General features: G+C 41.2%; 1 protein-coding gene across 1 annotated transcript; it reads right to left on the reverse strand.

Moving 5' to 3' along the window:
* Positions 1–1,877: 1,877 nt before the first annotated feature.
* LOC146008221 (keratin, type I cytoskeletal 19-like) lies at positions 1,878–12,448 on the reverse strand. The gene is made up of 8 exons (XM_083147295.1): positions 11,927–12,448; positions 9,752–9,834; positions 7,299–7,455; positions 6,483–6,644; positions 6,244–6,369; positions 5,822–6,042; positions 3,818–3,843; positions 1,878–2,139 (listed from the first exon to the last, which is right to left on the reverse strand). Exons 1-8 carry the CDS (start codon positions 12,389–12,391, stop codon positions 2,120–2,122), a joined length of 1,260 nt encoding a protein of 419 aa, XP_083003421.1. The 5' UTR covers positions 12,392–12,448; the 3' UTR covers positions 1,878–2,119.
* Positions 12,449–14,354: the final 1,906 nt, after the last annotated feature.

Below are 14,354 nucleotides of genomic sequence, written 5' to 3' on the forward strand. Positions count from 1 at the left end.
ACACTTTTTGGGTGCATGTTTGGTTGTTGCTGTGTGAATAATTTGCACCATGCTTGATAAATAAGCTCATTTGCAATGGATCTGCTGGCTCTTTTTTGTATATATATTATATAAATATTATTATTTTTTTTTTGTTGAGATTAGATCTGACACTAAGCTGTGAATAATTGCCAGTATGCTATACCATCATACACAAGTCCACTGTGCCTATTACAGTAAAGCCCTAGGCCAGGCATGGACAAACTAAAGGCCCCCACACACTAGAACGATTTTTTGACCGATTGTCCGATTTCTGACCGATCGTCCGATATATCGGCCAATTTTTACAGATAATGGACAATAACAGAGCGATTATTGCCGATTATCGATATAAATCGGGCGATATATCGGAAGATCGGTCATAAATCAGACAATCGGCCTTAAGTCCCATAATGATTTGCTAATAGGGAATGCTAAAACTATGGCAATTCATGCTGGGATGTAAAGTTTCACAACAGCTGGAGGACCATAGTTTGGCCATGCCTGCCCAAGGCATGTTGGCCGCAGCCGCTATAGTTAACAATATCTGCTGTGGGTGGCCGATATTGTGTGTACACACTGAGCGTGATAAGTAAACAATATTGTTCAGTTATGTCGGGACCTACTGAATATGCAGATCTTTATGACTTTATGACTATATAGCAACTATGACTATATAGCAAAATTGACCTTCTTGTTCAGAAGACAACAGGGGTCATATAGTAAATGATATAGCTCAAAAATCCCTTTCTAAGCAATATTTTTTACTATATTCTCTAGTGTGTATGGGGCTTTAGTCTAACAAAACATTCCTAAACTATTGCAAAGGACAACTACCATAACCTTCAACCTGTATTCTATTTAAACTTCACTTCCCTTCATTGACATTTAATTCTTATAAAAATAATTTTGTCCAATAACAAGATCATTACATGAAGGAAACTGGGAATCTCGCCAACACAATTTGTTATGTTCTGTAGAAGGATTAATTAAAACTCTTCCAGCAGGAACTAGTAAGGAAGTACCAACCGGCTGGATAAACGATAACTGAATTGAGACTTTGAGGAGGAACAGGTCTAGACAGAAGACAAATATAAGCTATATCCTATACCCAAATATAAAAAAAAAAAAAATCAGAGACCCAACATTGTCCGGTACTTAAGCCTAGAACAGTCCTATCCCTGTTTAGTATTTGGTTGTTTCAGGTATTGTTATACATTTTTCCAGGTACACCACAAGAAGGGCCAAACTGTCTTATGTCTTAACAACGTAATTGGTTCCTAATATACTTATAAGCTGCCTGCTCATAATTACTTGTACAGTCCACAAGATGGTTGCCTCCACTGTGGGCATATTCAGGTATGGACATAAACCCTATTGTTTATGTACAAATCCAATGGTCTGGGTTCTTGTGCAGGTGCAAGACCCACTCTGTGCATGTACACAATGGGCCTTTTGATATAGCCTGCTGCCCCCTGTAAGCCACAGTAGGATTGACAGCATGATTGGGCGTATTGCCCCCATTTCAAAGACTTGACAGGTCCAGGGTCTGTGTTATCAGACACAGACTTACTGCACCCATGGTTCTAAATCCAATGGACAACTTTAGTTAACTGTCACTTATGCAGGCTGAACCCTGCATGGAAAGCTTGCAAATGACCACTGATGGTCAGAGGATGCAACCTCAGATGTGGCATTCGGATATTGGTGTATATCTCCTGGAGAAACCTCCTGCTGCATTTTAATTACACAAAATTGCAGGACTCTTTCCTTGCATCTTGCAATTCCATACAGGTATGGTTTAGACCCAGTGTGCAAAGGATAAAGGTTTTAAACATTGTAGTAATAAAGACAACTAGTTTGATGCTTGACCCAAAAGTTGTTATTTATTAGACAGCTGAAGAATTAAATGTTTATAAAAGTTAATAAAAGCGAGCTTTTAATTCATCCACTACGTCGAGGTGTTGAACATTATGTACGATCTGCAGATTATTTGGGAAATTTAACAGATCTTTTCTCCATAGCTCTTGCATATGCCAAGTTTGAGTTGCGGAAAAAGAGAAGGGTCTTCGTTCAATGAAGCTGCCTAATTACTCAGTTCTCATTTTCTTTCAATTTTAACTGCAAAAAAAGGGGAAAAAAAATTTAAATAGTCATATATCCATAATTGACCTTTTTTTATTTACCTTTGCTATATAATATTTTGTTAGCTACCACATCAGACTATGGCCCTTATTCAGATCTGATCGCAGTACAATTTGTTCTCAAAATGGGCAAAACCATGTGTACTGCAGGTGAGGCAGATGTAACATGTGCAGAGAGAGTTAGATTTGGGTGGGTTGTGTTGAAACTGAAATTTAAATCTAACTCTCTCTGCACATGTTACATCTGCCCCACCTGCAGTGCACATGGTTTTGTCCATTTTAAAAACAAATTTGTACTGCGATCAGATCTGAATAAGGGCCTATGATAGCTCTTTGTTCTTCAATGCATTGAAAACATGACATATGCAGCGCTTTGCACATTGGGAAAAATTATTCCCCCCCCCCCACAATCACAGGTCTACTTAAAATAACCTATTTTTTTATTCCTTCTTAATCATTTATTTTACTTTTACAGTTGTAACAGTTAATTATTAACCCTTTGAGTGCCAACATCTCTGTGAAAGATGATCAAAATATCTGCAAAAAATGCCAGCATCACTCACGTTTGTTATATAAATTCAAATAAGTAAAGTTAAAAAAAAAAGATTATACTTCCTATATAATACCCCTTTCACATCAGAATATGCAAGGATTTACGCGGGAATACAGTCCAGGGATCAAACAGGGACTTTCCTGGGTTGGCTCCTTTTCACACCAGCCTAGTCCCTGCATTTTCTGGTGTGAGGGGGGAAAGACATCATGCATCCTGCTGCTGCTAGTTCCATGCCCCCCCCCCCCCCCACACACACACACACACACCTATGTGCAACAGCAGTTCCGGGAAGCGGGGTGCCATGTGGCAGCTGGGAGCTTGTAGCGCTATTTGCCAGGTAGGAAGCGTTGCTGAATTTGAAAACATTTTGAAAAGACTGCCCTGACGCAGCTTGGCTGAGAGCATCTGGCCAGTCTTTTCAATACGTTTTCAAATTCAGCAGTGCTTCCTGCCCGGCAAATAGCGCTACAAGCACCCAGCCACTGCCCAGATCCCCGCTGCCTGCCACCGCCGCCGCAGTCGGAAGGGAGTGTGCCTTGAGATCTGGAGATGCTGCTGCCGCATCACTGGGAGGCAGGGACTGGCAGCTTCCAAAACACCACGGCCAGCAACAGCAAGCCGGGTAAGTAGCTTTCACACAGCCAGTGACATGGGCTGATCACGGGGCCAACCCAGGAATTTTGGCTGGTGTGAAAGGGGTAAAAGGTAAACATTACAGGTTATTATGATGAACAAAAATGTTTGATTGGCGATTTTCACAGCTATTTTGACAAACTCCCTTGGCACTCAAAGGGGTAAGTTGAAAAACATCTGTCTATTGTCCTTTACAAGGGCATATTGTATAAGCTGCAAATTCAAGGTGATCCTATGTCAAAATCTTTATGATGGTGATAAATATATAACTTGATAGAAATGAACACTTTTCTATTTAATGCGCCTTAGAATATTTTACAACATTGGCCCTTTTCAGTTCTGTACTGTGTGTTGTTTAAGATTAAAGTCACCTTTCTATGACATCCACACAGAATAGAATTGATCAGCCAGTTTAGAGGAACATTTTCAAAAAGTACAAATATAAGGAGCACAATGCTGCAGAACTTACCATCTTTGGTTGTGCCCCCAACAATCCTGTTAAGCAAAAAAATATATAAATGAGAAAAGTACAATAGTTTTATGCTCTTTATTTCCTCAACATTATGATCAGCTTCCTGTCAATCAAACGACGAATAATACGATCAAACTACATAGCAGTCAGGAATTTTGACAGGTATGTGCTATCCAGCTGACGTACATGCAGCCATTTGATTATTTTGAATTGCAAAGTTGCTGATTAGCGATGAGGTCTGAATCAGGCCCTATACTTAAATCTTCAAGGTGTAGTAATGCCCTATCCCCTTGGCACAGAGGTGATGCCAGGGGGAAAGGGACACACTTGTAACATTTGTCCACTCTGCCCACTGCCACTGCTTTGGTGTCTGAATACTGGTGCAGCTGCAGCGTCACATCGGACAGTGAGAGAGAAAAGGCTGCTTCTGCTTGACACCAGCAGTCTTCTTTCTTTCTCACCAGGCAAGATGTGCCAATATGGTTATACTGCTAGAATACAGCTGTGGTCACTGTGATTGTGGACAGACAGGAGAAGTGTAACAGGTTGGAGCACTCACTGTACTGGCATGGGTAAATAGTATATGCTGATTCCGCCCTCTTCGGGCCCATGTTTGGAACATGAATCAGGGACAAACCAGGGTTTGGTTCATGCATAGGGCTAAATGTACTAAAGCTTCTAAAAATGAGGTGATGTTGCCCATAGCAACCAATCAGATTCCATATATTATTTTCTAGGATGCAATAGAAAAATTATTGTTTGAATCTGATTGCTATGGGCAACATCACCCCCTTTTCGTTTTTAGAAGCTTTGCTTTACAAAGATTCTTCATTCGGAAATGTTGCTGGTTCTAAGGGGGTGATTCAATACCACTCGGTAAGCAGCGGTCGTACGACCGTGAAAATATAGGTATACATATATATATATATATATATATATTATTATTATTATGATTATTATTATTATTATTATTATTTAACCCTATATATATTTGGTCTATCTATAATACTTTAACTGCCCCGGCATATACTGGGTCACCTAAGTGTCCATCTTCGTGCTTTGCTCCGCCCCTCTGGAAACCCCCTTCTGAAAATCCTGCGTTTGCCCTGCTGCTGAGCGCCTGCCCCCAAATCTCCTCAGTACCATGTAAGGCGATGTGTTCGCTAACACATCCCCTCACATGAATCCGCTAGCAGGAGAAATCATTCGATGGCTGCCGACCATCACATGATATCCCCCGCCTTCGTAAATAAAAGTCAGTCAGAACTAACTTTTATTTACAAGCGCTAGGCAGGCGGGCGGCTGATGTTCTGTGACGTCAGCTTCCCGCCCCAGGCAGACTTTGGCTCACCTGCGCTCCCATGGGAATGCCAAGCACTTTCCTGGAGATGCCCATAAAATGCTGGGCAAGCTCCATCCAAGCCGCCATCCGCCCCCTCCCCATAACGTACGTCCCAAGTGTGTAACTCACTGAAGCCATTCGTTGCTAGGGGTCTGCACATACGCAAATACGCGCTTGTGAATGCACAGTCCCATCATATGATGGATAGGATGAATTTACCCCATTCCGAATGGTGCTGAATTAGGCCACAAGTGAAATAATTGGCTGACCACAGAAGGAGTTCCTCACTTAGGGCCTTATTTTGGTTCATTCTTTCTGACAAAATCCTTCTTAGATGGGCAAAACCATGTGCACTGCAGGTGGGGCAGATGTAACATGTGCAGAGAGAATTAGATTTGGGTGGGGTTTTACTTCAAAGTGAGATCTATATTGCAGTGTAAAAATAAAGCAGCCAGTATTTACCCTGCACAGAAACAAAATTACTCACCCAAATCTAATTCTCTCTGCACATGTTACATCTGCCCCCCCTGCAGTGCACATGGTTTTGTCCATCTAAGAAGGATTTTGTCAGAAAGAATGAACCAAAATAAGGCCCTTAGTGAAGAGCTAACTTATCCAGAAAGATGTATGTTAAAGTATCAATTTGGCTCTGTACTCACTGTGCATCATGTCCTTCCAAGAGCTGACGATAGGTGGCAATTTCTTGTTCCAAACGTGTCTTGATATCCATGAGCATTCTATACTCATGGTTCTGGCGCTCCATGTCTGAACGGAGGTCACCAAGTTGTGCCTCGTAACTACTAATAATCGATTGAATTTGTCCCAGTTGCGCACCATATCGTCCTTCTGTTTCTGAAAGAGTGCCTTCAAGGGATGATTTCTGTAGACAGAAAGATGACACTTTATACTAAGGTATGTTCTTGTGTAATACATTGTGCATTTCTTCTCTTGTACCCTCTTGTTCTTAGGACATATTCTATTAAATTAACCATAGGGTTTACCTTGCAGGTAATTTTTGACACCCTTGAAATTAGCTATTTCCATTGCTTTAATTTTCCATAAACAGTCCATCAATACTAACCATACTAAGTTGAGACTGGAGTTCTATCTCAAGTCCTTGAAGCGTGCGTCTTAGGTCTGTGATTTCTGTCTTGCTGGTCTGGATCTGTTCTGTATGTGTGGCAACTTCCCTATTCAGTTCTTCGCTCTACCCAAATGAAGAGAAATATGTTTTGATTACATTAGAAATGTAGGAATATACAAAGGTTGTACAAAAAGCTTTGCTTTTCAGAAATTGACCGCTGTAAATGATTGGCCTACCTTAGAGAAGAACCAGGTTTCAGCATCCTTGCGGTTCTTCTCAGCCATCAACTCATACTGGTCTCTCATATCAGCCAAGATCTTACTCATATCCACACCTGGAGCCGAGTCCACTTCAACACTGACTTGACCACCGGTTTGTCCACTTAATGCATTTAGTTCCTGAATGGCACATAAAAAGTTGTCTTAATTAAAATGTATATAGACATTTAATAACATATGCCCAACTTATTTTTATGATTTTATATATATATATCTTTATAAGGTTGTACATAAAACGTACAAGCATTTTGTGTAATTCACATCTGTGAACAATCTCTTCATAGATTTCAAATAGATCACATTCTTAACAATGATCTCATTTATTTATTAGTGCCGCATACTAAGTACATGGCAAATGCAATGCAGCGAAATACATTGCTATTAGAATTACAGAGAACTAATGTTGAAATATGGATGATTTTACCAAGAGGTAAAACAGGCAGAGCCGAATTTCCCATTAGGCACGTGCCTAGGGGCGGCACATGTTTGGGTGCGGCACTTGGATGCCTGTGATAGTACTGTCAGCCCAAAATGTACCAATAACTGCAAAATATCCACTGTACTGTACTATATTCCATCTTAAATAGAGTGTAAATGGATAGGACATGCAGATACTGCCCCTATAAACTGTCCTACTTAGTAAACATTATTGTTGTGCCTAGGGGCACCCTCATCCCTAAATCCACCTCTGAAAACAGGGGCAGAGTAGATGGGCCAAGTGGTTCTTATTTGCCATCACATTTTGTGTTTCTATGCAATGCTTGATGATATTACCTCTTCATGGTTCTTCTTCAGGTAGGCCAGCTCCTCCTTCAAGTTCTCTATCTGCATCTCCAGATCAGTTCTAGCCAGGGTCAGTTCATCCAACACTCTGCGCAATCCATTAATGTCAGCTTCCACACTCTGGCGAAGAGCAAGCTCATTCTCAAACCTCAAAGAGAAGAAGTCTGGTTACTAATTAATTACTGATAATAATCTGCAGATCACCAAACGGGGTACTAAACTATTCATTTACAAATCGTAAACTGTAAACTTACAAGGACAGTTTAGTTCTTACAGAAAAATTATCTCCAAGTTCCCTGGCTGGTTGTGTAACTTGTATAGTAAATAACAACTTAATTTTGTGGCATTATTTTAAAGAATGTTATAAAATTACCCTACACACCATGTTAGCATTACTTAGTAGTTATTATGTAGTATTATTTTTACTTGATAAAATAAGCATTCCTTAATATATGTACCACTTTTTCCTTACGCAAATAAGAAATTCAAATATAATACCCAGCAAAAATAAGTCTACTATGAGCACATTGTAGTTTAGAGCAGAAATGTAATTATTGCTTAGTAGTGTAATTCTCAAATACAAAGTATACAAGGGATGTGGTTAACATCCCAGTGGATGGGATGTTGGCAGTCAGAGTACCGACACCGTCATCCCGCCTAGAGACCAGAAAACAGACACTGGCATCCCGCCTAGAGACTTGAAAACAGACGCTGGCTTCCATACTAGAGACTAAAAGACGCTGTAATACCGACTGCTGCCATCCCAATAGTAAGTATGTGGGGAGGGTTAGGCCGTGGGAGGGGGGGGGGGAGCAGGGGTGGTTGTGCAAGTCTCCCGGAAAGGGGCAGGACTATTTGCAACACCAGGCCCCACTCCCTAAATGCTGTAAACCCTGCATATCTGAATAGATGGTGGGGGCAAAATTCTTCCTATTCTGCAGACTTCACTAATAAGTGGGCGGGATACGGGACAGGTGCCTACTCTTACAGGCGGTTTGGGAAACTACACAGAAATTCAGGTCCCAGTATGTAATGAATTGACATCTAAAAGGTGGCCATACACTACTGCAAGAAGTTGCAGCAGTGTATGGCCATCCGATCCCCCCTTGAGCAACCTGGGACATTCCCGGGCAGCAAAATTGCATGTGATACATAGCATGCGATCCTTCTGCATGTGATGTATCGGATGCATCCCCATTCTCCGCTGCCAGGAGGGGGCCGATTCAGAGGTTGGATGTGCAGGCAGGTCTGACCTCTGACCCCAATCCAATGCACACAGGATCGCGCATCAGATCGGGTGCAATGTCAAACACATTTGACTTGAGCTGATTTCACCAAATTTCTCAGCCTGAACCGTTAATATCGGTTGAAATTGCCCCAAATTGTATAATAGTATGGGGGCCTTTAGTTCTGACAGCCTTTGGAATGCACTTGCACTGCATGCTGGGGCCTGTTGTCCCACAGCAGAAAGAGAGACACTGACTACTTACATAAATTATATATAAATGTCAAATATTTCTCTTTTAAAGGCAAATGTAGATGTAAGTTTAACTTATAACTGAGAATACTTATTACCAACTATTATGTCTTATTTTACAAAGTAGAAAAAAAGGTCACATATTGACATAGAAAACACTTCTCTGTTATTCCAGCAGCTTACAGCCAGGTGTGGCCCTTATTGAATGCTTTATAACAGCACCAGGACGACAGCCAAAATCCCAAGCGCACACAATAGGTGCTAGTTTGTTATCCAGCCAGAACGCAGAGTATTATGTGTGGAAACAGCACAGACTTTGCTCTGTCATTGTATGCAGCTGAAGGACTCAGGTATAACTTGGACTTGTCCCAGCATGGCCATATTGACAATGGGATATGCTGTACCCTGGACTTTTTGTTCAGTAATAAGGGAAACAATGTCTATGGTAGGGTTTATTTACCCATCATCCTTTGATGGGAGACGTGGGTGTAATATGAAAGTCATATTGTACTAAGAAATACTGTAATTGCATTTTGTGCCTGCGTGGCTGCTTACTGATTAACTGTTAATCGACAGTGTGGAATCCCTACATGGTAATGGAAAAACACATTAAAGAGAGAGACAGCCAGCTAAATGTAATAGCCTACATGTTGGCAAGATGCTGATGACTTAGCTGTGAGTTTTAACTCTGCAACTTTATTGAAAAGGAAAAACCACTTGCAAGATTCAAGTTTTCCAGTATTAGGGCCACACCCTGCCTGCTCATAAATTGCCCTCCATACATGTACTGTAAGCCTTTCCACAATACCATAAACTAAAGACAATGTGTGTGAATTGTGGGCTGTATCTAATACATTTGCAGACGTGTCTCATGAAATCTCAGAGAATAATTGTCATAATTTACACTACTATAACTATAACAAAATGGTTGTTCATGTCACGCAGCCAATGAGGGTTTGCTACTCACTTGGTTCTGAAGTCATCTGCTGCCAGCCTGGCATTGTCTACCTGCAGGACAACTTTGGAATTGTCGATTGTAGCAGCAAGGATCTGAAAGGCAGGAAAGGGAACACTATTTATTTAATTTCCATCTCTCCAACAGGAAACCACTCCTCATCCTCATCTGCACATAACAAAGACCTTGTAAGAGAACAGAACAGAGTAAATTATATAATTGTGGTGATTCCAGAATATGCCACACCCAGATCACTGTCATAATCATTGTTTACATTGTAAGTAGATGTTTACCTGTCAGATGGGATACCTCAGTCTCTAAATTAATAATTAGGGATTATAGTTGTCAGGGGGCTGGATTATAAACAACCTAAACCATTGGTAAATACTGTATGTAACATTAACATGTGCAAACCCAGTCATTCCTGATTCCCAAGTTCTCAGTATCTGTGATTTTCACTTAAGAGGTTTTGCACACAGGGACAAGCCTCCCAGCAATGGCAGCATACAGTGTATTTGTTAGTTCTGAATAATTATAGTTAAGAAAAACCTTATAAGACGCTCTGCTGTTTTGATCAAATAAACCTGTTTGTTTAGTACATGCGTGTCCCATCCCTAACCTCTCTTGCAGTCTAGCTCCGGGATAAAAGCTGCATTAAACACAAGCCTATGTAAACAGCTAAGTCAGTCATTACTCATGTGTTGTTTGTGATTTAGTATAAACTAAGTTTCAGAAAATGGCAAAATATAGCCGTTACATTTAAAAAAAAATGTGAGTAATTTGGGCATACAGGTATGAGATCTCGTATCCAGGACTGGTTATCCAGAAATGAAGTATATAATTGCTGCTACTTGGTGGTAACCTCATACACAAAGCTGATCAGCAAGAGCCTCCGCCCACAGTCACATTCACAAGACTAAAGTGTAGGAAAAGACAGGGCTACCAATAAAATATCATTAATTATTTGTAAAGGCCCATACACACTGGGTGATCCCCGATGCCGCCAATACCGTGCATACACCCATGCAAATGTTGGCGGACAATGAGCGACAGTGTGGGGGGGGGGATCTGGACAATGCGTCACTCTGCCCTCTTAACGATCCCCTCCCTCGTGCACAGATGAAGAAGAGGGTTGTTAATGTCCGACTGGAACATGCATTGGCCATTGGCTGCTGCGTTATTTGAGCGATATCGCACAGAAGGGCTAAAATGAGTGATAAAGCTAAGAGGGGCTAAAATGAGCGACATCACTTATTTTATTGCCCATTGTGGATGGGGCTTTAGACATTGTGCCCCAAATAACAGGAAACCCTTAATTCCCAATCTCATTCTGTGTAACAGCTCTAATGCATGTGCTGTATACTGTATATGACCTTTATATGATATTTATGTACAATAAAGCCAAGACCCACTAGTCTTACAAATCATACATCCCCTCCCAGTTTCCACTGCTAGTAAAATAAAGATGGATACTATTGGTCAGAATGGCCACATACACACTCTCGACTTCCGCTTCTTCTGCATTCAGGAACATTGTTGGCATGGGGGCGTCTTTTTGGGCGCTGCCTGCTCTGCTCACTTCAAACAACCCGCCCCTCTGACTACAGGTGTAAGTGCTCATTTCACATGTAACACAGGTTACTGACATAAAAGCTGAAGCATTGAGAAAGTATGTGAAGGAGCAGGTGGATAACAGTTATAAGGCACCTGCAAGTTTGTCAGCCAGTTACATGTTGCTACAACAAATAAAGAACACAGCTGTACGTTATTCAGTAAACCATATAAGGTGTGGGATTAATGTCATCGTAAACTGTGTTGGATTTCACAGAGAACTAGGAATTCTAGAATGACTTGACAATTGGAGACTAGAAAAGTCAAAAAACTATATCCAGGCAGTGAACTCACAAGGGTTAACAAACAGCATTTCACACTAACATGGTTCTAAGAACTAAGTGAAAAGAGATTGAGAGATGTTATATAACTTATTCTAGCATTACTGTATATTCTGTATGTTTACTGAAACTGAGAATTCTTCATAGTGCGGCAAAGGATTAGACAAAGAATTTTTGTTACATGAGAAGTTCTATTAACATTTTGTGTACTGGAATGCTTCACTGCCTCGCAGCCAGGGAGAAAGGAACAATGTGTACCATATGTTAGAACAGGATAGCATGTGTGGTCACTCACCTTGTCTCTCAGGTCCTCAATGGTCTTAAAGTATTGGCTGTAGTCACGACCTTGTCTGGGTCCTTGTTTCTCATACCAATCCCGGATCTTCACCTCCAGGTCTGCGTTGGCAGTCTCCAGAGAGCGCACCTTGTCCAGGTAGGAAGCCAGACGATCATTCAGGTTCTGCATGGTCTCCTTCTCATTGCCAGACAGAAGAGCATCGCCTGATACATTAACGCTGTACCCACCGCCATACCCACCACCGGATCCAAAGCTGCTGCTATAGCCACTGCTACCACCTCCTAGACCACCACCAAAGCCAGAAGAGACAAAACGAGCAGAAGACACAGAGACACCCTGGCCCCCATACCCACCATGCACACTTGGAGCTTTGTAGGAAACTCTACTAGCTCCCCCACCAAGACCACTTCCAAGCCCCCTGAAGGAGCTTGAAGTGGTGGACTGGCGAATGCTGTAAGACATGGTAGAAGTGGCTAGCTAGTGCAGGCTTGGAGATGCAGATCACAGGAGTGTAACTGTTTTCTCTCCTCCAGCCTCTTTTTATCCCTCACAAACTGGGTGGTGCCTAACAGCCCATTGGAATTTTGCCGGTTTCTTCTTCTAATGGCAAGTACTGTAACAAAAGAAAAGTCTCATTGGTCTGATGGAATTATCCTTTTTTTTAACTGTCCTCAAAGTTACTTTTGACACTAAGCAAACAGACTGCATTTTTTTTGCTAAAGTTTAGACAAAAGAGTTGATTCAGACTCAGGTGGAGTGGGAGGGGGCGAGATACTGTAGGGCTCAAGTAAATATCTCAGTGTTTATGTATGGAAAGATAAACCCTTTTCAGTTAACCCAATTGTTCCCAGATTTACTTGAAGTTTACAGATTTTAAGATTATAAAGACTCAGCACACGTGCAATAATTAAATGATAAGGTAAAGGAGACTGACAGAAGGAATGCAAAATTGGATATCTAAAATGATAACTAAGATTCTAAGCAAGTAAGGTAATATTACTGTATGAAGGCATATTATAGTAGTGTAGTTGCTGTTTTTCAACATATAACAAAGGCGATATTGATGTGCTCTGTTTAGCATAAGTACAGTAACTCACTTGCTGGAAAATGTAGGTTTTTTTACTACAAATTTTTCGGGGAAAAACAACCTGAGCAATACGCAGTTGCTGGCATGTGCCAGGCTTTCAGTTCCACTTTAACAAAAAATTCAGTTAACTTTTAATAAAGATAAAATTATTATAAAACTAATTTAAAAAATACATTGAAACCATTTATAATTGACCACAGTGGCTGACAAGGGTATGGATCATTGTGTAGACAGCATGATGGTGTAATGGTTAGCATCACTGCCTCACAGCACTGAGGTCATGGGTTCGATTCCCACCATGGCTCTAACTGTGTGGAGTTTGTATATTCTCCCCATGCTTTCATGGGTTTCCACAGGGTATTCCGGTTTCCTCCCACAATCCAAAAATATACTGGTAGCCTAATTGGCTCCAAACAAATTAACCCCTAGAATGTCTGTGTGTGCATGTGGTAGGGAATATAGATTGTAAGCTCCACTGGGGCAGGGACTGATGTGAATGTTCAACTATACTCGTTAAAGCGCTGCGGAATATGTGTGCGCTATATAAGAAACTGTTAATAAAATAAATAAGACATGCATTTAGGTCGACATGCATACCTAATGCGTGTGGACCTAATGCTTGTCAACCACGTAGACTTAGTGACCGTATTCTTGCTGACAACTTGAGTAAATCAAGGACTGTGTGTGATTTGTGTTCTCAGCTACCGTATACCCCTTTCACATCACAAACACGTGTCAGACCCGGCACCGACCCAGGTCCAGCACTTTCACATTAAACCAAGGTCAAACGTTATACAGAGGGCGACCGAGCTTTAACCCTTGTTATAACTTGGGTCAAATTGCTGGGTTAGTCGACCTGGGGTATAAACTGTGGTGCTTTCACACCATGCCTTGACTCGGGTCCATACATCACCAAACCTGTAATAACCTGGGTCCGAGGTGCGATCTGAAAGTAATGGGGCTAGGTCATTTTTTCCTCTCTTTTCTGTATGAGTTAAACAAAGTGAAAATTTGTATGCGCAAGTGGAAATAAATGTGAAATTTAGCAATAATTGTGCCCATGCATGCAACCGCACCGCTCAAATCATCCTCTTGTCATCATCAGCAGCAGTACACATGAGTAACAGCACATATTATAGTGTAAAAGATCCATCTGTAGCCTGACAGAGCACTGCATCTCTGAATAGCCAACAATTCCGTTACACAACTATGACACACCCATGATACACTGCTTATTTTAAGCCTAGGTAAATGCCTGGGCTGCAGTTTATGTCACAGATTATTCAGATTACTTAAGTATTCATTGGGCAAGGTAACATTGGTGTGCTGGCATGAGAG

Source organism: Crinia signifera, chromosome 6 (genome assembly GCF_055691185.1).
Source record: "Crinia signifera chromosome 6, ASM5569118v1, whole genome shotgun sequence".
Lineage (NCBI taxonomy): Eukaryota > Metazoa > Chordata > Amphibia > Anura > Myobatrachidae > Crinia > Crinia signifera.